The sequence below is a fragment of the Dreissena polymorpha genome, chromosome 5 (genome assembly GCF_020536995.1).
Source record: "Dreissena polymorpha isolate Duluth1 chromosome 5, UMN_Dpol_1.0, whole genome shotgun sequence".
In the NCBI taxonomy this organism is placed as follows: Eukaryota; Metazoa; Mollusca; class Bivalvia; order Myida; family Dreissenidae; genus Dreissena; species Dreissena polymorpha.
This window is the reverse complement of record NC_068359.1, coordinates 127,509,990-127,537,603: the sequence shown is the minus strand read 5'-3', so window position 1 is coordinate 127,537,603 and position 27,614 is coordinate 127,509,990. Positions and strand designations below refer to the sequence as shown.

The window sequence follows — 27,614 nt, the reverse complement described above, 5'->3', positions numbered from 1 at the left end:
TTAGCGAAAATCCATCTTAGGCGGAAAGTGTCGCCCCTGATTAGCAAGCATGGACTGCACAGGCTAATCTAAATGACACATTACTTACATGCATTGTCTACGTTTTCCTAGACAGAGGCCCATTATATTTTGACTGTACAGCTATATCTGGCTCAGCCCTCACATTGGACTATTTAGCGCACAGCTCACATGTTTAAAGACATCAAAGGACTACCGAACAGACTCCAAAACAATAACAATAATACAGTCAATAAATTACGTGGTTTAATTACGTTAATAGATTTTGTAGTCGTAATTTATGAAGTCGATACATTCCATAAAATTGTGTAATGAACCTCCATTCTTATAAATAATCTTATAATAAAAACTTCAAAGCATTATGTATTATCTTCCATAAAATTTTACATTTCTATTAAATGTCGTGATATAACCATTTCCACTGTTCAATAGAAATTCGTCAGTTTCTGCATAATTATTCCCCGCTAAAGGCGGATAGATATAAATTTGGCATTGCCCGTCCGTCTGTCGCCAAACTTTTCAGGGCTATATCTCCGAAACTATGTAAGATATCAACATGAAACTTCATGGGTGTATAGATATCAATGAGGAGAAGTGAACATGAGCCATAAACCTACACTTTCTTAAATAGAAGTTATTGCCCTTGGTCGTTTTGTATGCTGTAATTTTTCAGGGCTATAGCTCAGATACGATACGAGATTTGAACGTGAAACTTCATGGGTTGGGTTGATATTTTATAGGTATTCATGAGGAGAATTGGCATGCATAAAACACAAAATCAATCTTTGAATAAACTATGTTTTATCAATAATTATTCATATGCATATTTACCTGTAGTATTGATTATTTTATTTGAAACAACAAAGCTATACTTTCATAATTTACAGTTATTGCAGTGTTCAACGACTTTGTTTGTTAAATGAGCACCCATTTACAAAAAATAAGGCACAAGAATAGCATTGAATAGCATTGACAAAACGAGATTTTGCGTGAAATAGTACTGATGTTTCGAGTAAGGTTCTTAAGGTTCTTATTTAAATGATGTTAAAACAAAAAGACTTAATCATTAATATGAATTGCATGATCTTTGAAACTATTGGTACCTGGGTAATATAACATTTTTAAAATGGACTAAAATATCATATAGTGACAAGATAAAAATGTGTTAACATCCAGGCTCTATTTACCAAATTCTTACACCATTCTTTATGAACATACTCATTAAAATTCACATAATTACGTTGTATTAAATGATATACAACAAGAATACAAGTGAAACAGACGGATGATCCCTGTCTACGCTTTGTCGGATAATCATGGTAGATACAAAGATTAATTGAAGTTCGGATTATTTCTTCCAAAATCTCGCGTGAAAAGGAAATGCTTTTGAAAATGACATAGTCAAAGGGCAATAGCTCCATGAACAAATAACAGCAAAATATCTGAAAGAGTTTCGTACACATACAAAGACTCCGGAAACGGCTATTAAAGAACAAAAATGTAAGTCCAATGCCCATAACTTCGCCATAAATCAATGGACCGGGACGAAAATCATACTTCATCTGTAAGCAATCTATAAGAACTCACAAACCAAATCAGCTCAAGTTTCATGATGATCGGAAAATAAATGTGACCTCTAGAGTGCTAACAAGGTTTAACTATAGCCATATAAGGAAAAATGCCCCGCGCCGTGGTGGCCATGTTTTTTCAACCAACCGGCATCATTTTTAAACTCGTACAAGATATTATTAGGATGAATCTTCATACCGAGTTTCATGAAGATCGGACTATAAATGTGTCCTCTAGAGTGTTAACAAGATTTTACTATAGCCATATAAGGAAAAATGCCCCGCCCCTTGGCAGCCATGTTTTTCAAGCAAACGTAACCATTTTCGAACTCATTCAAGATATCATTAAGACCAATCTTCTGACCAAATTTCATGACTATTGGAAATAAATGTGGCCTGAAGGCAAATGTTGACGCCGCACAACGGACAACGTACCACGCACGACGGACAAAAGGCGATCACAAAAGCTCACGATGAGCACGTTTTGCTCAGGTAAGCTAAAAAACAAGAGCTGTCTCCATAGGATGACATATGCCCCCGAAAAACGCTTTGATAGAAGTTTTGAGCATTTTTCGAAACCTAAACGCAGATTACGAAACCTAATTGCGGACCCTAAGTTCAAGGCGACATAGAAGTTATAAGCATTTTTCGAAACCTAAACGCAGATTTGAAACCTCAACGGGGACTCCAAGTTCAATGTCAAGGGGGTCCAAATTTGTGTGCGAACGGAAAGGCTTTGTCCATATACACATACATACCAAATATGAAGGTTACATCTGAAGCAACATAGAAATTATGAGCATATTTTGAAACCTAAACGCGGACCCTAAGTTCAAGGTCAAGGGGTCCAAATTTGTGTGCCTATGGAAAGGCCTTGTCCATATACACATGCATACCAAATAAATTACATCTGAAGCGACATAAAAGTTATGAGCATTTTCAAAACCTAAACGCAGATTTTGAAACCTAACAAGGACCCTAAGTTCAAGGTCAATGTCAAAGGGGTCCAAATTTTTGCGCGAATGGAAAGACCTTGTCCATATACACATGCATACCAAATATGAAGGTTACAGAGAAGTTATGAGCATTTTTCGAAACCTAACGCAAAGTGTGATGGAAAGACGGACGGACCGTCCGATCACTAAATGCCCTCCTTTGGGGGCATAAAAAAAAACTCCGGAAACGAATAATTTATGTCCAATTCTCTAACTTCGCCAAACATCAATGGACCAGAAAAAAATTCGGAAAATGGAATGCCGGAGGGACAGATGGACTGACATAAAGTCCGACTGCTATATACCACCCTTACTTCATATCAAATATCATCAAATACAATTTCTTGGTTTCATCAAATTCAGATCACAAGTGCCTGAAGTCTCATGCAGTACCAAGAAATATATTCATACTCCAATGGCAATAACCCTGAAAAACAATTGAACCGGTAAAGCCAGGAAAGGATGTACGGATACCAATGCACGTTTTGTAGGGATACTTCATTTCAAGTATCATCAAACTCTGGTCATCAACTCGTGCCAAAACAGAACATGTGATGGACATAGCTTATTAATAATCAAAGGGCAATTACTCCTTAAATTGGACTGGATCAACCTTTAGGATGCACATGTTACCCTTAAGGGATGATATATATCAATGTTAATCAAAATCGAGTGATCTTACACAGAAACAAGTATTTATGGAAGGTACCAAGCACAGAAACGATTGTCCAGAAATTTCGTTTCAGACCCAAACCAAGTAAATTCCATAGATATTATCATTCTAACAGACGGACAAATAAGCCAAAAATTGTTACCCTTTTCGCGAGTAAAATAAATGATTTGATCTGCTTGTGAGGATCCTGGATCAAAATATAAGTCGATGTGCCAGCAAGTAGATAAGTAAAATAACATTAAAAAGTTTTTCCTGTTCTTATGGTGTTTTTTAGCTAACAATCAGTTTTACTTAACATTTATAGACAATAAACAGACACTTGAAACAAACTTTATTAAGAGAAATTACTCATGATCATGCAGTTGTCTTAGTAGAATATTAAAACCAGTAAAACATAAAATCAGACAGTTGTTTAAAAATATCAAAGTAAGACATTATAATTACCTAGCAAACACATAATAGTACAGAAAACTTACAAACAATGATAACAAGTCACACAGAATTTTGCCAAACAAAATACATTATACAAGTTGTAAGATAATCAACTTATGTAAATAAATTTAAATAACTAATATTAAAGCAAATTAATTTGCATAAGAACAGAAATATTCTATTAATTATTAGAATTTCACTTACTTTGGAACAATGTCATACAACTAGATCTGACAATACAAGTCAAGTCATGACAGTAAAAACAGGATCTTATTTCCAAACTTTATTTAAACATTTTGTACATAAGAAATCAGCACAAAAATACAGCAATGATCTTACAAAAGATTCAAAACAACACTCATTTGACCTGCATTTTGTGAAAAGGGGTTGCAAAGTCTGGACAGAAGCTAAGCTCTCCGCTAAAGTCCCACAAGATTTTGTGGTCTCATTAGCAAACATGAAAGCTTCTGACATGACTGCATGGATGAGTAGGCTGGTCTATGGCTATGCCGACTGCAAAAGGCTTCCATTTTCCAACAACGCGGATCATTAAATATTCCATGCAATCTTAAACCCTCTGACCAGCAGTTAAGCTTCAGTATATCACGGTAACCAACAAAAAATTTGCAATCCTGTTGCCATTAATAACTGAACTCGCACATGTCATATTTGTTTACTAATTTTTCATGTTTTCAAATAATAAAAGCAAAAATCGGATTTGTTTTTTGTATCCAAGAACAAAGACCTATGGAAATTCATTTATTTCTAAAACATTTTACGTTATATAATTCTGAATATTTGAAAGTAGTCACTAATACCCTTTATTCAGAATAAAATGATAAAACTTATAAAACTGTTTAAATGTCTGCTTAAACACTGATTGATTGAATAAGTCCATCTGTCTAATTACAAAACTATTATCATTCAAATTTAATTTACAAAATACAAGTGACAAATGACTAAATATTCCATACATCCCTTTAATACTAACTACATTTGTAAATATCACGACTACTGCACAAGTGCATTTTTACAAAGATTGCTACAAAACTGTTGTTTGAGCAACATCAAAACAAAAAACAAAAGACGCTTATTGATACACAGAGATCTACGAGATCAAAGTTCATGAGTGATTATGCTGTATTTTCTACAATCATGCATGATTCCTGATCAACATACTAACTTTGCAAATAAATTATTGACTATACAAGTCCATAGTTGTAATAAAAAATTATATAAAAACAAATAAAAGACAACGTTTTACATCCACTAATTATTTTGCCACACAATTAAATTGTATTTTAAGAAATGCCAGGATATGTAACAACTACACTCTTCAATTCTCCTTACAAGTGCTCTCAGTGTTTTTACACTTCCATGTGGCGGCTATCATCTAGTGGCTTCTTTCAATCCAGTTGAATTGTTAAAAAAGCATCCCTATATGACAATGCATGTCATTTTGTAGGTGTCTACACTGGTGGAGTTCCTGATGGCTTCAGATGGCACTATAGTTTGAATTATAGCAACCAGTGGCTTGTTGCTAATTGTTTATTTGTCCACAGCTAACAGCACAGTGTGTTGACCTCCAGAAGATACCTGAATTACTTTCCTGCAAAGATACAAACAACTATGTAACCATACAGTGTCAAATACATTATTTGTCAAAGTGAGTCTGTATAAATACTGATAAGGTACAATATTGCATCAATATTTCCAAGTGTATAGGCCTATCAGCAAATAATATACATAATACATTTAAATCAATAAAAATCGCTAAAACTATGAATTGAAACAATTAAAACTATATAAAATCAGAAGACCAGGTGACAGCAGAAAGTAAGGTCTCAAATAAAACAGACATAGCATAGGCTTTAGGACCATTGATAATACAGTATACTCTTTCAATAAAAAGTTTTCTTTACAGGACAAACTATATTGCACATAACAAGTAAAGAGCAAACTGACCGGTCCTGTAACTGCTTGCCGTCCATTTTTGTTGGTAGCCATGCATCATCTTCTGAACCATTTCCCAGCTGCTTGGAGGTGCCCATTCCCCAGCATGAGACCGTCCCTGTACACACATACATTGAATTAAATAAATATAAGTCTAGATCTGAGAAAATGGGGCTTATGAATCTGGATAAAATAATTCAGTGTCCTCCAGAAAAATTGGAGTTGCCAGATATAATTTCAAAGTAGCCGGCTATTAAGCACTAAAACCAGTGTTTTTTGTACCATTTTAATGATTTAAATGATATTTTGGGGATAAGTAGTTGGTGTCTAGACTGAATGTAACTGGTGAAATCCCCGGCCGCCAGTGCTTCTGGAGAACACAGTCGTAAATTGTCATCACATTAACCTGTACAGTTTGTATAAATCTTTTCACATTTTTATGGTATTTTTTCGCTTAAAGTCTCTAAGTAAATCTTGTTTAAGCCAAAAGTGTCGTGTTTTATTGGTCTTGGCAAACTGCACAGGTTCATAGGATAAGACAATTAACACAAATGCATTAAGCCCTGTTATCTCAGAGTATGCCTGATACACATTATAAACTGGGCTACATTAAATATTTCATTTTTTTACAGAAATATTTTCAGCTCAATACAAATACTTCTAATGTCGAGGTTTCCATGAGAGTAAAGTAAAAGTGGAATAAATTAATGTAACAAAAATACATCAAAATTTGCAAAAATTAAATTAATTGTTAATTATCTAATTTAAAAAGATCCTTTGTAAAAACATCAGCTACCAAAACATTAGAACCTTGTTTAAAATAAACAAATGCTCACAATCATTGATTGCATAACATATGATACATCTTTAAAATATAGTAAATCCCAAACACATACCATCCTCAAGGAGTGCAAACGAGACTGAATTACTGGCTGATATCTGGATACATTTCTTATCAAGTTTCACCAGTGTGGGCTCCTTGGTTTCTGTGCAGTTTTCTCCAAGACCCAGTCGCCCATACTCCGATCTTCCAAATGTGTACACATTGCCTGGAAAAGAATAAACAAAGGATCTTATTGTGTGTATTACTTAAGTTTACAAAAGTACAAGTACAGAAAAAGTACACCTAGTGCATTATTTTAGTAATTATTAATAAGTTTATTATTCATTTTAAAATTGAGTTCATAAAAGCTGTTGTTATAATATGAAAACAACAGCACTTGAAGTAATTTTAAATTTATCTTTACTTTATTTAAAAATTCATCAAAATGGTAAATTACATAATGCTTCAACGTTGTTTTTTTACTTCTTAACCATGTGGACACATATTCTGTACATTTTAAGACACACAAAATGTTAATAAAATAAACGCAAGTGTTCCATGTAGATATTTATATTAATATTTAAAGGCTGTCACTCACCAGCATTGTCCAGGGTCACAGAATGATGCTGCCCACTGGCCACACACACAAAATTCTTCTTGCTGAACGCTTTCACCTTCTCTGGAACAAATCTGTTCTTCATGTCACCAAATCCTGAAATAGAGCAGTCAGATGAAATCAGCTTTTTATTCACTAACAGTTAAATAAGTAGAAAATTCTGTTAATATAATATTCCCATAGAATTATTAGTTTATGAATTAAATTATATAAGCATAATCATATTTTAATTTTTAATGGAAGGTTTATCAATATAGGAGAACAAGTTCAGATGTCTATAACATTTGTAAATGAGGCTGTATAACAAGTTTAAGTGCTTATTTATATACTGATTTAAATGGCTGTATGTATTTTAATCAATACATAGCCTACAATCTTAATGTACTTATACCCTACCTAGCTGGTAGTAGTTGTTCAGGCCCCATGAGTAGATATCTCCGTTCCTGTCCTTCGCGAAAGTGGCATACTGTCCCACAAACACGTCCTCAATGAAACACTTCTTGCTCCGAAAATGAACTGGGGCTTGGTGCAAGATGTATGCTGAAAATACGCATCATAAACATCAATAATTATTCACATAATGATGATGTTCAACAAATGTTTTTTTCACCAATTTGGGGTCCTGTCCTTTAAATATGGAAAAATCACATTGTTTTTACTTAAATTGTGAAACTACTGTTGTTTTTGGGATTGGGGTCAAATTTCAGCCACAAATTTGGTCAAAAAGTACCACTTTCCACTTTTGTTAACTGTTAGCTATTGCCAAGTTGCATCCAGTCACTCATAATAAAGCACAGAGATGACATATAATAAATTAAATGGCAAGTTAGAGAAAAAATGACACTAGTTACATGAAAAATTCACGCCATTTTACCAACAACCTTAAACAAAGAGGCGGATTGTTGATACTTTATATCTAAAATGCCACTTTGTTTTGTAAATTCTTACAATCATTTTTATTTGATTAAGTTTTGCAATTTACATCATGTCAAAAAACAAATGCTTTTGATGGGTAATGTACTATCCGTACTTATATAAAATGACATAGATTGTGATAGAGTATTATTTGATCTAGCTGCACTTACACAGCCCTTTCCTGCCCCCTCTCTGTGAAAAGCACTCAGCAACTCTGCCCAACTGTCCCTGCTCAGCACATCCTGTGACAATAAGAGTTTAATAAGTATACATTTCATTATGCTATATTATACAAGCAGCGATACACTTCATTTCATTTGTTAAATCAAGTATTGATGCAATTAGAAATGTGTCAGTGACACTGGTGCCCCCGCAACAAATGCTTGGACACGGACCAATCAGTGGACAAAACCACTATCAGACAATTTTCAGCCAATTGACTGCAGTAATTCAGTACCATGATCATATACATATAGGATCTGGCACAAATTGTCATATCATACCATATTTTATTAAAGTTCAGGAATATTGTTAGTAAGCGAGCCTTTGGGGACAAGTTTAACAAAATATGGTATGATATGCAAGTGTCAGTTCTTTTTTATCACATGCTTTTAAATAAGCAAATTAACTAAATATTTACACAAACATAATGATAAATCCTGAATGTTGTTTACATTCCGTGACGTCATTTGACGTTGCAACATCATTTCAGCAAAATAACAAAATGCGATTGGTCAATAAACGAAAACTAAGCCAATGCAAACGCTTAACAAGAGCACCGCCTTGCGGGTGCAGACCGCTCATCTATTTTCTTTTTAAAGGTGAAGGGACTCTCATTTTCAATCACAAAGGAGGGAGGAGTGGAGTGTATAGTGTGGGGTTGTGGACATTTATTACATTATCTTCCAAAAAAGCGAAAAAAAAAAACAAATCGGGGGGGGGGGGGGGGGGGGGGGGGGGGGGGGTGGGTTTGGGTGCGATGGTTGGACGGTATTTCAAACATAACCGTTTAAAAAAAAAATGGGGGGGGGGTATAGTGTGAGGGTGTGGTGATAATTTGTGAGATAATCTTAAAAAGAAAAAAAAAAAAATTAGGGGGGGGGGGGGAGGGGGGGAGGGCACGGGGGATGGTTTGGGTGAAGTCTATTGTGGTATGTCAGGTAAGAGTAGTTTCATCAAAGTATCAATCAAATCTAATCATAAATAAAGAAGTTATGGCAATTTTAGCAAAATTTAATAATTTGACCTTGAGAGTCAAGGTCATTCAAAGGTCAAAGTAAAATTCAAGTTGCCAGGTACAGTAACCTCATGATAGCATGTAAGTATTTGAAGTTTGAAAGCAATAGCCTTGATACTTCGAGTGGATCGAAACACAAAATTTAACCATATATTAAAAGTTACTAAGTCAAAAAAGGGCCATAATTCCGTAACAATGACAACCAGAGTTATGCAACTTGTCCTTTTACTGTACCCTTATGATAGTTTGTGAGTGTTCCAAGTATGAAAGCAATATCTATGATACTTTAGGGGTAAAGTGGACCAAAACATAAATCTTAACCAAATTTTCAATTTTCTAAGTATAAAAGGCCCATAGATCCGTCCAAATGCCAGTCAGAGTTACATAACTTTGCCTGCACCGTCCCCTTATTATAGTTCATAAATCTTGCAAGTATGAAAGCAATAGCTTTGATACTGTAGGAATAAAGTGGACCTAAACACAAAACTTAATCAAATTTTCAATTTTCTAAGTATAAAAAGGGCACATAATTCTGTCAAAATGCCAGTCAGAGTTACATTACTTTGCCTGCACAGTCCCCTTATGATAGTTAGTAAGTGTTGCAAGTATGAAAGCAATAGCTTTGATGCTTAAGGAATAAAATGGACCTAAACACAAAACTTAACCAAAATTGTCAATTTTTTATGTATAAAAAGGGCACATAATTCTGTCAAAATGCATGCCAGAGTTATCTAACTTTGCCTGCCCAGTCCCCTCATGATAGTAAGTAAGTGTACCAAGTTTGAATGCAATAGCATTGATACTTACTGAGAAAAGTGGAACTAAACGCAAAACTTAACCAAAATTTTCAATTTTTTAAGTATAAAAAGGGCACATAATTCTGTCAAAATGCATGCCAGAGTTATCTAACTTTGCCTGCCCAGTCCCCTCATGATAGTAAGTAAGTGTACCAAGTTTGAATGCAATAGCATTGATACTTTCTGAGAAAAGTGGACCTAAACGCAAAACTTAACCGGACGCCGACGCCAACGCCGACGCCAAGGTGATGACAATAGCTCATAATTTTTTTTCAAAAAATAGATGAGCTAAAAATGTTGTCTTACACATGTGTAATGTAAAAAAATATGTAATGGTTGTATTTCATGGGAAACAGGGTATAGCATGTGATAGATGTGGGAATTAAACTATGAGCCCTTGAAGCAGATTTACAAAAAAGTTAAATAGATGTTCAAGAACAAAAGCTCTTGGACAAACATATGGACAGATGATGCAAGTGCTTAATGCATCAGAATACTAATCCACGTACCGCAAGTGTACACCTCTCCATGGCTAGTTAGACACACAAGATGATCTCCCCCTGATGCAATCTTTATCACCTCCTGGTCAGCAAGGATCTGATGTGGTTTGTTTTTAACACCCTCCTCTGTCAAACCCATATGTCCATTTGCATCCTGGAAGATATAGGCTTATTTATTTTGAGATGTGTATTTTATGCATGGTTAACTTTTAAAATTGAAAGATTTGTATGATGTTTTATTAAGCACATTCACTAAATATGTAATATGGATAAAAAATGTATTTTGTTGTTTGACCTTTAACCTCTATGTGCAACCTTTACCATACCTTTGATTAAGAAAAATGGGTGTTGAACAACAAGTCTTTATATCATGATTCATGTGTGCAAAGTCATTAAATGTATAGTTGAGACAGGAATTTTGTGAAGGTCACCTTCATAGGGCGCAAAGCTAAGGTGTATTATAATAATGGTCTATTATACAGTGGTACCCCAAGACTGATGGTCTTACCCTAAAGTTTCCCCATATGTAGACCTTTCCCTCCTCGGACAGTGCGGCAGTGTGACTGTCTCCACCTGACACCATGACTATCCTTGGCAGCCCCTCCACCTTGCCAGGACGGGTCTCTGCTCCGTCTTCACTGGTGTCCCTGCCCAGGGTTCCCTCATCATTGCAGCCAAAGGTGTACACCTACATTAAGCAGTTCAAATGATGTAACAATGTAAAATACTTCTTAACAAAAGATTGAGTAAACAGATGATCTTATTACTACACTGTACAAACTGCTGAAGTATTTAAATACACATGATTTTCTGTGTATATAATCACACTCACATGTTTTACTTTATTTGGTCGTTATACCTACAAGAATATCAATTCAGTCATCTTCCACTATTTTGCTGAATAGAATTTAAGAATAATAATATGGGGAATGTCCTTACCTCCCCTTTTTCCGTCAGGCACACAGTGTGCATGCCCCCGCCGCACACCTGTATGATCTTGTCCGGGATGTCGACCAGCGTGGGACGTGCCTTCTCCATCACATCTTCACCCAGGCCGAGTTGCCCCACATCCCCTTCGCCGCATATCAGCACCACGCCAGCAACATCTTGGTGACAGGGGTGGTGGACTGAACACACAGAAAAGTTAATATATATTCGTTGACAATATGTGTTTTAATCAATCATTCTAGTTATCATTCCGTTTCTTATGTGTAACATTGTGAAATTTATTAAGCAAATACTGAACATTTATATTTAACATTCAAAAGATGTAATACAAAACATTAAAAAAAATATTTACACCATGGTAAATACTTGAGCTCGATTGGTCATTGTCGGCTCGGGTACTACTTACATGTACCCCGGGTACTCTTAAGTATACTAACATGTACCCCGGGAACGGTAAATATACTTAATCGTACCCGGTCGATATTAGACTGTACCCAAGTATTTCCGCCCCAAATCCGATGTCGTAAAACCCGCTACCGATTATCTTAAAACTTCTCTTTTTAAAAAATCTGCATCAACATGCTTTTTAAGTATGATTTTCGATAATATAGATGCCATTTTACAGAAAATTGACATATATGTAAGTATTATTAATTAATTCCAAAAAATAACGGACAACGACCGATTTAGCGTTAAATTTCCCGGGTACGATTAAATATATTTACCGTACCCGGGATACATGTAAGTATACTTAAGAGTACCCGGGGTACATATAAGCAGTACCCGAGCCGACAATGACTAATCGAGCAATACTTGAGCATCAAACAATTTCACCAATATAATTACAATTAAACAATTATAAAAACCTTTTTTCTTTTTCTGGACACTATCTGTAGCATGACTGTCCGACTCTCTAGTTCGCTTTTTTCCTCGTCCAACCATCTGAAACAAACAGTTTTAAATAGAAAATTTACACAGCAATGAAATTGTGTCAAAGACCTATAAAATATATAGGTCTTTGTGTGCATTCAAAATATAAAGCTTTCAATCCATGAACTAAGATTCCATTTAAGGTGATTATAAAATTATTACATTCTGTTGATTCATAACAAAACATGTCTATTTTGTTTTATGGTTAAACAATTTCATGGTTTGAACTCACCTGACCATTTTTTGCATCTTTGAACATGTCCCCAACATTAACTGTTTCACCAACAGTTTTTATCTCAAATGGAGGCATGCTTATGATTTAAGAAATAACTAAAATCTAAAATAGAAAACTCTTAACTAAAATTATGATATCTTAATCCAGTATTTCCTGTTTAGACTAAGCAGATTATAAAATCAACATTCAATCTTCAAGTTACTCTTGTCACAACACTATGGGCTCTGTTTATATCAAAATCCTGATATACATATATCAGTCTTGCTGACTGATTAAAAGTGCAAATTGCAAGTGTTGAGATTTACAAACAGTGACCCCTATTTATTGCCAGAGGAAATAGCCAACTGTGAAACCAGTGTGAACAATAACATCCTGAGTTGCAATCAGGTAATCTGTCTAGCAGCTGTGTAATTATGACACCAAACCAATAAAGATAATTATCCCCTTTGAAAACAATCACCAATTAATTGCTTAGCAATTGTCAGTTGACAAATATTAAGCGTGAAAAAGATAACAGATGGGTCAATAGTATGTCAATTGTATGTTTTATCAAAATTGTTTGATTTCTTTTTTAATATGAGGCTCAATAAAAATTACATTTCTTTTTATTTTAAATATTTACATAGTGGGATGATAAACAAGAATTTATATAAAATGGATTGTTAAATTCACCACCTGAAATAACAAGAGGGCCATGATGGCCCTGTATCGCTCCACTGTTTTTTTAATGCGAAAAAAACGTGCAATGCGCATGGGTTGAAATGTACTTAAGCATGTGACTTTCTCTTTCTATCCCTCGTCCCACTGGGCGCTTAAAAGTTGGAAGGGTGAGCTTTTTTATATAATGGAAAAAGTTACTACCATTTTAACTAAACATACTAAAAAGCCTGGGAATTGCATGTTGCACAGATCCTTTGCTAATAACATAGGTACATTTATCTCTCCAAAAGATATTGTCGTTCTTTCTATTTCACATACTTTAAGATGCTGAAGATCAAATCTACGCATTTGATATGAAACAGATTCACAAGGCCCATAGGAATCAAAATGCCTTAACCCTTTACCAAACGACACATTTTTGACTTTCTCAATTTGAAAGTGGTTGCAGACGACAATTAAATTGTAATGGAATATGAAGGAAATGATCAGGTAGGGTAGAAATAATTGTGATAAAAGGAGAAATTGCTCATCTTGAGCAATTTCTCCTTTTATCACAATTATTTATAAAGTTGTCAGCTACAAACCCGTAAAATCCTGTTAGTGTTTGGTAAAGGGTTAATAATCTCTGGTTCCTTCTTAGAGCCTTTCACACATTTATAACAAATACAATAGTAGCATCTTTCTTTGTAAAGAATCATCTCAAAATATAATTAACGACCCACACATCCCTAAGACCAACAGGTCTGAGAATATTATGATAATCTAAAGATTATTTCTTTATATTTATAAATGTATTTAATTAAGTAATACATTTGACTTCTAAGATCAATTCATAACTTATTGTAAGAAAATTATAAAATGGTCAGAAATATATATGGATCGTTGAGCAATTGACAATCATATCCACAATTCATGAGTCACGATTCACAAATGGAACAATGAATCATTAGTTATTAAAAAGCAGCATATACGATAGTTAAGAACATTGCACTTCATTAATCCAAACACCTTCTCTTAGATACAAAGTTCGAGTCAACCATGCAGTATCATATATTGACTTTTCTTGAAATAATTATGTTCATGGAAGTTGTGTTTTTAAAATCAATAAGATATGATAAACTGGTTTAAACACTACAAAAAAGACACGAAATTAACATGTCATCCGAAATATTTTTATCCGGATATGTGTTCACTTTCAACACATTTAAATAAAACCCGACTTTTTTCAGTTTATAAGAAAAACAATCATAAATAACACTTTTTCTTACTTCAATTTCTTTGTAAGCAGTCACCATCTGACATAAAATGGCACTAAATGACAGGGTTTTATCTCATGTTTATAAGTTGTTGTTGTTGTTGGTTACAGCCACACGGCCGCAGTAATCTCCCCTGGTAAACGTCATATGTTCAGTTTTGTGACCCTCAGGGCAGGGTCAAATTTGAGCCCAGGGGAATAATTTGAACAAATTTGGTAGAGGCCTAGTCTAGACTTCATGATACTTGTTATAAAACGAAATAAAGAATGTCTTGGGAAGCCTGTGTCCGCCTCTGTTATTTTTGCGATGAATAATGAAATAGAAACACGACTTTGATGTTCTTAATGCACTGGCCGGCGCACAATTTGATATTTTTTTATTTTATATACACACCCTTCTTGTTATTCATACTAAGTAATCATGAATATCGTAGTTCTTATCATACGAAGTAATAATACAAATCTTAGTTCAAACATATATAATTGACATCAAATGGGTGTAAAATAACAACATTTCAATTCGGAAATATTTTAATTAGTCAATATATAGTGTAATGTTACCTACTGAAGTGAAGTCACTATTACAAAATATGAATATCTTGGATAACCGACAACAAAATACAAATGTCGGAAATGACATTTGGAAATGACCAATTTCGGATTAAAAATTCATAAATAATCGTTGATACTTGGAATTCGTGGCTCAGATTTCACGGGAGGGTTTTTGTCCGGTCCCGTTTTTTCATGGGAGGGTTTTGTCCTCCCCCGTTTTTTTCATGGGAGGGTTTTTGTCCGTCCCCGTTTATTCATGGGAGGGTTTTCCGTCCGGCCCCTATAAAACTGACGGGAGGGTTTTTATCCGGGAGGGATTTTGTCCGGCATTCCTATAAAATATCACTACACACCAAATTTAGAAGCCCTAGGCTCTATAATTATGAACATGAAGATTTTTAAAGTTAGCACAAAATAGGCCTTATTTAAGCATATGTTCATTTTTGTTTACCCCAGGGCAGGGTCAAATTTGTCCCCAAGGGCATAATTTGAACAAACTTAGTAGAGAACTATTAGATGTCACTAAATAGCGAATTTGGTTGAAATAGGCCCAATGGTTATGGACAGAAAGATTTTTAAAGTTTGCACAAAATGGGTCAAATATAAGCATATGTTCAATTTTGTGACCCCTGGGGAACGGTGAAATTTGATATGAGGGGCTTAATTTGAACAAACTTGGTAATGGACTATTAGAAGTCATTACATACCAAATTTGGAAGCCCTATGCCATACGGTTATGGACAAGAAGATTTTTAAAGTTTGCACAAAATAGGCCTTATATATGGAAATTTTCAATTTTTTGACCCCCCCCCGGGCAGGGTCAAATTTGACCCCGGGCAGGGTCAAATTTGACCCCAGGGGCATAATTTTAAAAAACTTGGTAGAGGACTATGAGATGTCACTACATACCAAATTTGGTAGCCCTAGGCCCAATGGTTATGGACGAGAATTGTTTTTAAGATTTCACAAAATAGGCCTTATATAAGCAAATTTTCAAATTTTTGACCCCCCGGGGCAGGGTCAAATTTGACCCCAGGGGAATAATTTGAACAAATTTGAACGAGGTTCACCCCCAACAACATTCCTGAGAAATTTCATCAGAATTGGACCAGTAGTTTAGGAGAAGATGTTAAAAGAAAAAGTTAACGCACGGACGCAAGCACGCACGACGGACACAGGACCATGACATAAGCCCCGCTGGCCTCTGGCCAGTGGAGCTAAAAACTACAAAGTTACTTAATAAAACAGTATGTACCTCAGGTTTTTTTTTGGCCCGATTTTATAGCCGAAATTCAGCTATTTTCCCAATCCCAAAAAGTATACTTTTTTCCCAAAATGTCGCAAAAAATTCCCAATTTCCAAAAAAAAAAAAAAAAAAAAAATTATTATTTTTTTTTTTTTTTTTAGAAAGAAGTCGAAAGAATGCGTATTTTATCTCAATTTCAATTCAATTACATCTAACAAAGTATTATATGATTTTGTTTTTTTAATTTGAATGATTATAAAGAGTCATATCAAATTTAGTATTTCCCTAATCAGTGGACTTTTCATGTGGAAAAAAAGGCTAATGAATTCATTTTCCCAATTTCATGAAAATGCCGATAAAATTCCCAATTCCAAAGCCATGGGCTATCTTTCCAAAAAGTGGGAAAAAAAACCTGTACCTTCAGTGATTTTTTTTTGCTATATAACAGCAGTTGCCTTTTGAATTGGGTAATATAGCGAGATAAAAATAGAGGAAAATGAAACATGATTATAAATAAAAGTATTTAACTTGTTTATAAATGCATGTTTGACTGCATTTTTTATTTATATAATAGTCATACAAAATTATATTCCTGTAATATAAACTCAATAAAACAATTATTTAGTTTAATAGAAAAATTTGGCATTTTGGTAAGATTTGTGGGAAAAAAATATTTTTGCAATTGGAAAACAATCTGTAACATACTGTATTTTAAGGCCAATAAATCACTGAATCATGATAGTGATAACTATAAGAAGATAAATCTAGCCAATGATTTGTCAAAATATTACTGACAGGCCTTTTTGTGGCAATTTCGGGAAAAATGCAATTTCAGGATTGGAAATTTTGTGTGTGAAAAAATTGTGAATGTGGGTCATGAAAACCAGTGTTGGAAAATTGGAGTTCAGTCTACTCGCAAAGTGAAAGCATTTTAGATGAGTATTGTCAGAAAAATGGAACAACAGCTGTCTCCATAGGATGATATTTGCCCCCAAAAAACGCTTTGATAGAAGTTATGAGCATTTTTCGAAACCTAAACGCAGATTTCAAAACCTAAACACGGACCCTAAGTTCAAGATCAATGGGGTCAAAAGATGTGTGCCTATAGAAAGGCCTTGTCCATATACACGTCATGCATACCAAATATGAAGGTACATCTGAAGCGACATAGAAGTTATAAGCATTTTTCAAAACCTAAACGCAGATTTCAAAACCTAAACACGGACCTTAAGTTCAAGGTCAAGGTCAAAGGGTCAAAATGTGTGAGCATATGGAAACGCCTTGTCTATATGCATACCAAATATGAAGGTAACATCTGAAGCTACATAGAAGTTATGAGCATTTTTCGAAACCTTAATGCAGATTTCGAAACCTAAACGCGGACCCTAAGATTGTAGATAAGGTAAACAACTTAATATTTATGGTGTTTTTACACATATTCAGTTACATGCCATCATAAAAGTTGTCTATTTTGATTTATAAATTGTCTTTGGATTATAAAATAAGGTAAAATCAGCTCAACTTCTCAGTATAATTGGATTATGGAACAAAATGTGTCAAATTGGTCATGCACACCTGTGTCCAAGTTCCAAAATTTTACATTTTTTCATGAAACTTCTGTTTTAAACAAAACTATTTACACATTTACTAAGGGGTTGAAGAATCCACTCGCCGCTCGCATATGCGAGTGAAGTTGACGGTCGGGCGAGTAAAATTTGCAAAATACTCGACCAACTGGGCGAGTGCTGTTTTTCAAGTTGAGAAAAATAAATTTAGTTCCAGAACTCCTTCCACATCAATACAAATTGCGAACAATTTTTCGAACTAACAAAAAATACGTTTAGTACACAAATAAACTGCACTTTCGTTTTGACAATGAAAAATGACGTCACGGCACAGTAAAAATAATTATCGAAATCGGCTGCGCTCTTTTCGTCGTTGTCAGTGCTTTTAGCTAATCGATTAAAAGTGAATAAAACTGTTAAATATATTGGTCATTCCCTGAATTTTAATGTAAATATCAATAAAACAATAATACATCACTGGTTAATTATAATACTTCTTATATTTAATTAAAAATAAACAGAAAAAATAATTATTTATAAACAGAATAATTCCGAATTTCGTGATCAGAAGCCTTAGGCAAAATTTACCATATTGTAACCGTTTGTCAATCAAGCGTGTCTTTCAGTAAAAGTTCGTCTGAAATATTAAAATGGAAAAGGGTTCTATTTTAAAATATCTGCAAGGTGGTGGCAACAGGGAACAGAAAGAATTAGAAAAGTCGTCAAAACGAGAAGCGGAAAGAATTGAGAAAAGGAAAGAGGTGCAGAAAACGTAAGGAAAGCAAATATAATCCATCAGATAATGTAGTTAATTTGTTTGCAGTTTAGTGTCACTATGTTAAGTAGGTTTAAAAGGTTCTGGTTGATCATAACTATAAATATAGATATCTATTTTTTTAATGCAGGGCGAGTAGATTAAAGTGAAGGGGGAGTGGATTGTCAGACCTACTCGCCCTGCAGGGCGAGTGGCTCTGGAAAAATTCTTCAACCCCTGTTACTGCTATGGAGATAGTTATATTCTGAAAGATACATGTCTTGGCTGTCATACATTTTTTTTGGTTTCAATTATTGCTTTTGGAAGCGAATATTTTGCTTTTGTTCAGACCATGGTGTTGTTCAGGAAATTTGACAGTTGTATCCCTTGTAATTATTTGTAATACATAGAGTATTTTTCTTAAATATTCCTGTGGTTAAAAGGCTCATATCATGCAGATATTAAGGCTCATGTAAAGTGTAAAACTTTAGGCGTATTCTTCACATAGGAATACTTCAATAAATATTATGGCAATAAATTCAATTTATATGTCAATAGCCTCGCAAACACTTGTAGAACATATAAGAAAATGCTAATAAAAAAAATATGATGCAAAATGTTGCTTTTGAAGAAATAATCAAAATAACAAACGGAGTTAAATTGAACAAATTTCTTTGGTCAAAATATTGAATACAATTAATGTTAGTTACTACAAATGAAAAGTCCACACAACACACGCCAACAATCCTAAAATATGCAAAAGAAAAACATTATAAAAAACTGTCAAAAATTAACACAATAATTGGGAACTACTTTAAGTATGGTGGACTTTCCAGTGAACCTTCATTTTCAAAATTACTTATTTACTCGCAATACAGTACTCATTATAGTCACAAAATGACACAATTACAAAAAAATAAACAAGGGACAAAATTGTCACAAAACCAGGTTTTTATTGTGAAAAAAAATCTGATAAAGGGAGACAACTCAAACTGAACTTTTGAAATGAACAAACAAAATTAACCCCCTTTGTAAGTTTGTTTTAAAATAAATCTATTTTTAGTCGTGGCGACCTTGACATTGGAGATATGGACGTGATTCTTTCGTGCGACACACCGTCCCATGATGGTGAACAAATGTACCAAATGATTTTAAAATCTCATAATGAATGACATAGTTATAGCCCAGACAAGCTCATTTATGGCTATTTTTTACCTTTGACCTCAAAGTGTGAGCTTGACCTTGGAGATATTGACGTAATTTTTTCGCGCGACACACCGTCTAATGATGGTTAACAAATGTGCCAAATGATTTTAAAATCTCACAATGAACGACAAAGTTATGGCCCGGACAAGCTTGTTCCGCCCGCCCGCCAGCCAGCCAGCCAGCCCGCCCGCATTTGCCAATCTAATAACCAGTTTTTTCCTTCGGAAAACCTGGTTAACTATATTACCAAAAGGCAAACATTTTGATTGTTCATTTGAAATATATAGGACTCGGAACGACGACTAATTGGCTACCTTAAAACATATAACAACATGTTTATGTCACATCTCGAACTCCATACACTTTAGTTAAACGTGGGGCATATAACATCCGGTTTCAAGGAAGTCAACATAACAATATTTGAATTAACGATCTAGGCATAATATTTGTGGGATCGGAAAAATGAATTATACAAATGTTGGGCACACGTACATATTAAACCAACTGAACACTTACATTTCTATAAAAACCTTGTCATCGATTAAAAAATGCATTTGTTATTGATTTGTCATGTTTACTTGTTCAGCTAGCCATTATTTGCCGGAAGTATATTCGAAAAATATTTCTCTTTAATTTCGATAATTTATAAATTATTACCGATCCATTTGTTCTTCAATTTTTATAAATTGTTTATGAGGTATTTTCAAGTTATATTATCGAATAAATATAATATGTAAGCAATATTTAACAAATTTGTAAATGCGGATCAATACAAACCGCTGCAGGGTTTTTTTTTAGAGAAAGGGGAAGACGCTGGACGCTGGGTGAAAGGGGAAAAAAGAGTGCGAAAGAGACATTTTAGGGGAAAAAAATAAAAACTGTTCATTTCAATGTCTATCACTCATCAAAAGAGGCTTGTCTCTGTCCTTTTTGTTCTTAAACACATTTAACACGTATTAAAGTCAAAGTCCTTAATTAAGTTGCAGGTGTAGATCTAATTATGGGAAATCTTTTCAACTATATTTCTGTACTGGGGCCGGGGGACGATGTCAATTTTGTGATTTCAATTTCATGATGAATGGGTTGACGATCTTGATCTGCTACCGTATTGGAAGGGGAAGGAGCGGCAGCTGCCGATTGTCTTCTTTCACTTTCACAATGTTCGATGTTGATTACCTCAGAATCCTGCTGGGTTGTAACGGTTTTCGATGATTTTTTCCTTAAAAAATGCCTCGATGCTTCCTGTATCTTCCGAGTCCGAATGTTTTATTTTGTTTGTGTAAGAACGCCAAGTGTGAGCCATTCTTTTCTGTTTTCACGTTTATATCTTGGCTTGCACATAGCCCGGATGAAAATTCGACTGGTTTCCGGTAATTTATTAATGAAACACCCTTCTCGCGCAAGACCGGTATCCAGTAAAATAGTCACATGATTATTACGATTAGTTGCCCAGTTTACATGACGTAACTTAAGAGCTATATTTAGAATAACTGGGATTCCCAGATTTTTTGTGTTCGTCTGGAGAGAGAGAAAGATCGTTGTACATGGTGCAAATTGGATAATTGTCGAATGCTCAAAGGAAAAATAAACATTTCTTTGAGAGAAAATATTATATTTTGGTGAAAAATATTCTTGGTGGGGAAATTGTATTTTGAGGGGAAAAATTCTGGTAGGGGAAGACGCCGAATATCGGCGTCACTTTCTTAGTAAAAAAAAACCCTGCGCTGACCAAGATGGATGACAAATGAAATTAAATCGGGAGGAGTCTCAAATGTATCAAGTGAAGATTCTATTGAATAAGTGAATTTCACATAAGCGTTATCAGGGACTACCCTAGGCCTTAAAAATAGGGAGAAGTGACTTCTCCTTTTTTCCGAAACAGGGAGAAGTTTGGGAAATCAGGGAGACGTTCGTGCGAACAATATCAAAAACAAAACATGTTCATTTCACAACTTTTATTATTTCTATCATTATACTATGCGTATTTGTAAAAACAATAAATTCTCATTGAAATCTACTATCTATTTAAGTAATTTAAGATATGAGCCGGTAGCCCCTTTTCATCACATTTATCGTCATTATATTACCATCATTCCTATGACTGCTTTTGTAACAAAACACAATCGTAATGCATAGAACATCTAGTATATCTATTACTGTTTATCCGAATACTATACACGTCCGAAATATGTACACTTAAGAATGCCTTACCTGTTTAACTTTAATAATCCAATTTTTCCTTGTTGTTATCTGGTTTAACAAACCTTATCAAATGTTTGTTAAAACCAGTTAATGCTTCATCCATTACTTAATCACCATTACTTGTAATTTAAATTGCCAGCTATGAATTGAATGCGGGTTGAATGTTACAATGTCCGCCATTTGCAATGTCGAAGGTCATAACGTAGCAATTTAATTCATACTCGGAAAATTTATATCTAATGGAGGAATTTTTTCTCAATGTTTATGTGTAGTATCATACATGCCATACGTCCCGATCTCGGCGGACAGTCCCGCTTTTGGGCCCTTTGTCCCGCCGTCCCGCCATGAGACGATTTGTCCCGACATTCGTAAAAAACGATGTAAGGTGTATAGGTTCCCAATAAAATTCGCTATTCAAGCTCTGTTTCGCTAACACTTAACACCGCTAATCCCTTTATTGCCCCCCAATTAACAATCCGATTCTACTTATCGTGTGTACCAGTGTTGTTTATGACACCTTATCAGCGATTTATCGGCTAATTATTGATTTCATCAGGCATTCACACCATGGTGGTCTTCCAGATAGTGGTCGCTTATTGCTATCGATAGTTTTATAATATTGAAATAAATGTTGAAAATGTGTTTATTTTGTATTTGTTTGAAACGGTTTACAAAACAATTGTTTTGTAAAATTAACGCTACGTCATAAATGAGTCTTTTACATTCAATGTTTACTGTAGTTCCAATATAGCGGGATATTCTGAATGTGCAATATACCAAAATCGCAACGAACAGTCCAATAAGTGATACCCATCCTGTCTAGTGTAATTGTAATAAAAACAACGAGGTGCTATATGCATGACAGTTTGACCCTACTCCAATTAAGCTAAATACAACGAGGTGCTATGCATGACAGTTTGACCCTTCTCCAATTAAGCCGCGACAATTGACAAGTAACAAACTGCGCATGGACACATGCTTAAAAAAACATCGCAACAAACAGTAAAAGAGTTACCCATCTTGTCTTGTGTTATTGTAATAAAAACAACGTGTTGTTATTCATGACAGTTTGACACTACCCCAATACAGCGCCTGACAATTCACAATTCAGTTTAATCTGTGTATATAGGAAGAAAACAAAATACGGAAATGTGTACGGCCGCGCATTCCGTGTGTAACTGATGTAACTGTTCGGTAGATAGTGTACTGTAACCCGTACTTTCAGTCAATTGGATAGCCTCCCCTGCGTTAATGTTTGCCATTGAAATTAATATAATGAGTATTGTTGTCGTAATGTTCTAGATTTTGTACTCTTAAACAGATGAATATTATCTTCGTTGTTTGCTATTGTCTTATTTAATAAAACTGTTATTGTTATGTTTTAGATTTCATGCTTCATATCAGATGTTTTATGTCTTGAATAAAAGTATCAAGAGTTTTTGTTAGTACTATACTGACTATAGTAAAGGTGGAATGATAGATCGTTTTAGGTGTCCTGCTTTTTGGTCAAATGTCCCGACAATTTTTTATGGAATGTCCCGCTTTGGACCTAAAAAATTATGGCATGTATGGTAGTATTATGACTTGTTAATATAAAAAATGAATGTGATTGCAGTTTATATCAGACGGGTGTTTAATACTCGTAATTATCGGTGGATTAACAAACTGACAAAACTAGTTGGACTTAATCGTGGATCTACGTAATTAATAGACCTTTGATCAATTTTGTTTTTCTTTTATTATTTTTGCCGACTTTCTTTAACCATGCCGTTTGCGAAAAAACTGCAATTATCGGATGGTCAAACAATTATCACGTTATTATTAGACAACTTGCGGCACGCGCGAAGAGGCACGAGTGTGTTGTTATAGGAACCAATATTAAGGGACTGCTTTGTCACGGTCAATTACCGAACCGTGCGGGGGGTAAATTGTGTAACCGTTAAATAAACAACAAACAATTAACTTGCTAATCGTCTGCGGGCGGTAGCACGCATTTGCAATAATAATCGGGCGGCTTGATTTTCGCTTTTCCGGTCTTGTTTACTAAAAAAATCGGGCGACTTGATCTTCGCTTTTCTGGGCTCGTAGGGCGATATCACGGGCGTTAGAGCGAAATTATCGCCCGTAGTAGCCCGTAGGGTAGTCCCTGCGTTATCAGTGATTTTTTTGCTTAAAATTACAGCCGATTTTCGGCTGATTCCCAATGGCAAAAATCAATGTTTTTTCCCAAAAAGCTTACCAAAATTTCCCCCAAAAAGCCCAATTCCCCCCCCCCCCCAATTTTTTTTTTTTTTTTAATTAAGAAAGAAGTTTCTTTTGCCTTATTATTTCGTAACTCTAGATATCAACTATTTATTTAAACCTTCTTGCAAAATATATAACTTTAATTTAGTCCTTTTCGTCGATAAATCATTCCCGAATTTGCAACTCTTATCAATTAAAACAATCCCAATGTGACCAGACTCCTTTTCCAAAAATGGCTAGAAAAACCCCTGAAGATGCACTTTTAAACAATTTTAATGTTGTTACTTATGATCATATTTATAATGCTTAATTTTTCCAATTTCATGGTTTATCGCGCTATTTTTCCCAATTTCATGGTTTATCCCGCTAATTTTCCCAATTCAAATGGCACAGGCCGTAACAAATAAAAGCAAAAAAAATCACTGGTTATGGAGATAATAGGAAAATGATATAGTTTCATGAAATATATTTTATTACATCATAACTCCTCTTGATCGCATGCTATGCAAGTGGAAACTTAGACTTCTTCCAAAATCTATAAATAGCAACTCGTGTGATAAACTCGCGTGAAATACGCATAGTGTTGTTGTGGGGCTTCATTGACGCAATTCAATGGTAGTAGTACCTTAAATATAACTGACCTATACTGTTAGTGGTTTTATTTGGTTCATGTGAGTGTTTTTTAATGAATTTGAGAATTTGCCATAAATTGGAATATTTTTGCTAATAATGACATTACTACTTAGATTTGTTTTTTGTTTTTTTATTTATACATATATGGAAATAATATGTAATTATTTTAACCATATGTACATTTCATTAATTTATTTTGGGTATAACTGATCATTTTTATATTTTTCAATTTCTTCTATGTGGGGTCATTTTGGCACTTAACATGAACCTTAAAGGGGCCTTTTCACAGATTTTGGCATTTTTTAACTTATTCATTAAATGCTTTATATCGATAAATGTAAACATTGGATCGTAAAAGCTCCAGTAAAAAATCAAGAATAAAATTAAAAAAAGGAAAAGAACATTGCCCGGACCAGGTTTCGAACCAGTGACCCCTGGTGTCCTGCCAGAGTCCTGAAGTAAAAACGCTTAAGCCTACTGAGCTATTCCGCCGAGTACATATACATGAAGTATTTTATACCTTATATAAGCAATCTTCGTAGTTTCACAAAATTTAACGACAAAAACAGAACTCTCCAAATTATTCAATCGTTTCGCGTTGCAACGCTTTATAATTTTTAGGTTTTAAAATCGTCAAAAGATGGATATAATGGCTATATTAGACCATGGTAAATGTTCAGTATTACTGTTTCCTCACAAATATCATAACTAAAACGAAAATTTGCGAATCTGAAACAACTTTTTTCAATTTTGTCAATTTACCAAAGCGTGAAAAGATCCCTTTAATACTGCAAGACAAGATATAGCACAGTCCTCATTAACATCGTAAATGTGTTAGTGGCATTACTAGGATTTTATGACTTTGGAAATACGCCAGTTTTATAAAATATTAATATCATAATTTAAAAAAACGGAGAATGTAACGCAGACAAAACTACGATTGACAATCTGACATCTGAACCGGCTACACTCGCGAAAACTAATTATAAACGTTAACGTCATACTTGAACTCATTCTTGGCATATATAAAAACCATTGGATTATGGAATATTTCAATAAAGTATCCATCTGAATAAACATGCTCTTACCATTTATTTTTTTGTTTTAAAACAGAGCAACATAAATTAAAAACGTGCACTTTTACGCATGTTATTGGCGCCTCAGCAGACGACTTAGTCTAATACTCCAACGACTACTTATTTTCGGAAGTCGATAAGGGATGGATTTATCAGTCAAGTCAAACGGTTTTGGATGTGATATATTTGTGTCTATTGTACATATTCGTTTGTAAATCGGCTATTTTTCTTGTGGATGGTGTGTTAACGTACTGGCTTTGAAATCAAGCGATCGAAGATTCACTCTTTTTGCTTCAGATAACACACTAGCCAGTCGTTCTTCGCACGAGACCTTACAGCATGTTAACCGATGCAAAGACCTATAAAATACATGTATTTTATAGGTCTTTGACCGATGTATATGTGCAGCTGTAACGTGTAGTGAAGATTACAAGGAATTGCCCGGACACAATATATTTTCAAAATAGCCAATAATATAGTTTCCTCAAACAGCCTACACTTTTTGAAGGCTAAGTTTCAGAGGGCTTCAAACCCGGCTTCAAACCAAAGACCTATAGATAACACAGATTGGAAACTCTGCTCTTCGCGATAGCGATATGCGATAATATCTAACGATGGACGCGGGTCACGTGACATTGATTTTGGAGATGCCGGTGTACCTGTAGATTCTTCCCTGTTCCAGCTACTGTCGGCCATTTTGTTATAAAGCAATCAATTATTCTTCGTAATTAGTCGTTAATATTTGTTGTCGTAGGGTATTCTGAGCATGATCTGGTATTTTATATTATAGTGATATTGTTATTAACAATCTTAATGTGTTAATTAGTGTTTTAGCGCTCGGTTGTCAGTTTGCAGAGCAATGAATGTCTGAAAGCGCAACGTTACGAACTTCGCGTAGTGAGCAAAGTCGGTCGCCGAAAAAAGACATATTGAATATTTTTTGTGTGATTAAATATAAGTATTTATTTTCTGTGTTAATAATTCTTTAGGTTTTGGTAGTTATTATTCTAATTAATTATTAATTTATCGGAATTTGAAAGAGAACACTGGATTCGTTCATTTTCGATATTTGAAAAATTGAAAGGCCCGAAGCATTTTTTTTTAAACATCTTCATTAAGCATCACATATTGATAACGTAAGATTTTTATGCAAGGTGAGATGTTAATCTATGTATGATTTATAAAAAGTAGACGAAAATGAGGTATTTTAAAGGATTTTGCCTTTGTACAATTTGTACTATTTTATACTGTTATTCCATTCAATCATTTTTCACACCTGTCGCCAAAGTGGTTTGTTTCTTTTTGACAAACTTTTCTATTTCTCATCCCATATCGTTGAAGTAAGATTTTTATGCTAGGCAAGATGTTAATCTAAGTATAGATTTAAACAAACCAGAAGAAAATAATCAATTTTAAGTATTTGGCCTTATACAATGTTGGTACAATTTTAAGCTCTTTTCTTCTGTTGTACAAGATTGCTGAAAAACGTGTTTTTGTTCTTTTTGATAAACTTTTTCATTTTTCATCCAAAATAGATTAAGTAAGATTTTTATGCTTGGTGATATGTTAATCTAGGTATGA

General features: G+C 34.4%; 1 protein-coding gene across 3 annotated transcripts; it reads right to left on the bottom strand.

The window, feature by feature from the left end:
* Positions 1-3,572: 3,572 nt before the first annotated feature.
* On the bottom strand, positions 3,573-26,160 carry LOC127881420 (regulator of chromosome condensation-like). Of its 3 annotated transcripts, none has more exons than XM_052429293.1 (11): positions 26,046-26,160; positions 12,342-12,417; positions 11,467-11,654; positions 11,036-11,215; positions 10,537-10,681; positions 8,164-8,235; positions 7,475-7,618; positions 7,061-7,174; positions 6,536-6,688; positions 5,652-5,757; positions 3,573-5,295 (listed from the first exon to the last, which is right to left on the bottom strand). In XM_052429293.1, exons 1-11 carry the CDS (start codon positions 26,046-26,048, stop codon positions 5,235-5,237), a joined length of 1,242 nt encoding a protein of 413 aa, XP_052285253.1. In that variant the 5' UTR covers positions 26,049-26,160; the 3' UTR covers positions 3,573-5,234. The 3 variants fall into 3 exon arrangements, with proteins under 3 accessions (XP_052285253.1, XP_052285251.1, XP_052285250.1); XM_052429291.1 differs by lacking the exon at positions 26,046-26,160 and adding an exon at positions 14,569-14,685; XM_052429290.1 differs by lacking the exon at positions 26,046-26,160 and adding an exon at positions 12,638-12,803.
* Positions 26,161-27,614: the final 1,454 nt, after the last annotated feature.

Excerpts from the sequence above, each read along its gene's own strand:
- LOC127881420 (XM_052429290.1), bottom strand. The coding sequence starts at position 12,715 with ATGCCTCCATTTGAGATAAAAACTGTTGGTGAAACAGTTAATGTTGGG. Across the intron at positions 11,655-12,341 it reads TGTCCAGAAAAAGAAAAAAG|TCCACCACCCCTGTCACCAA; the intron begins GTTTTTATAATT and ends CTGTGTGTTCAG. Across the intron at positions 10,682-11,035 it reads ACATATGGGGAAACTTTAGG|GATGCAAATGGACATATGGG; the intron begins GTAAGACCATCA and ends TATATCTTCCAG.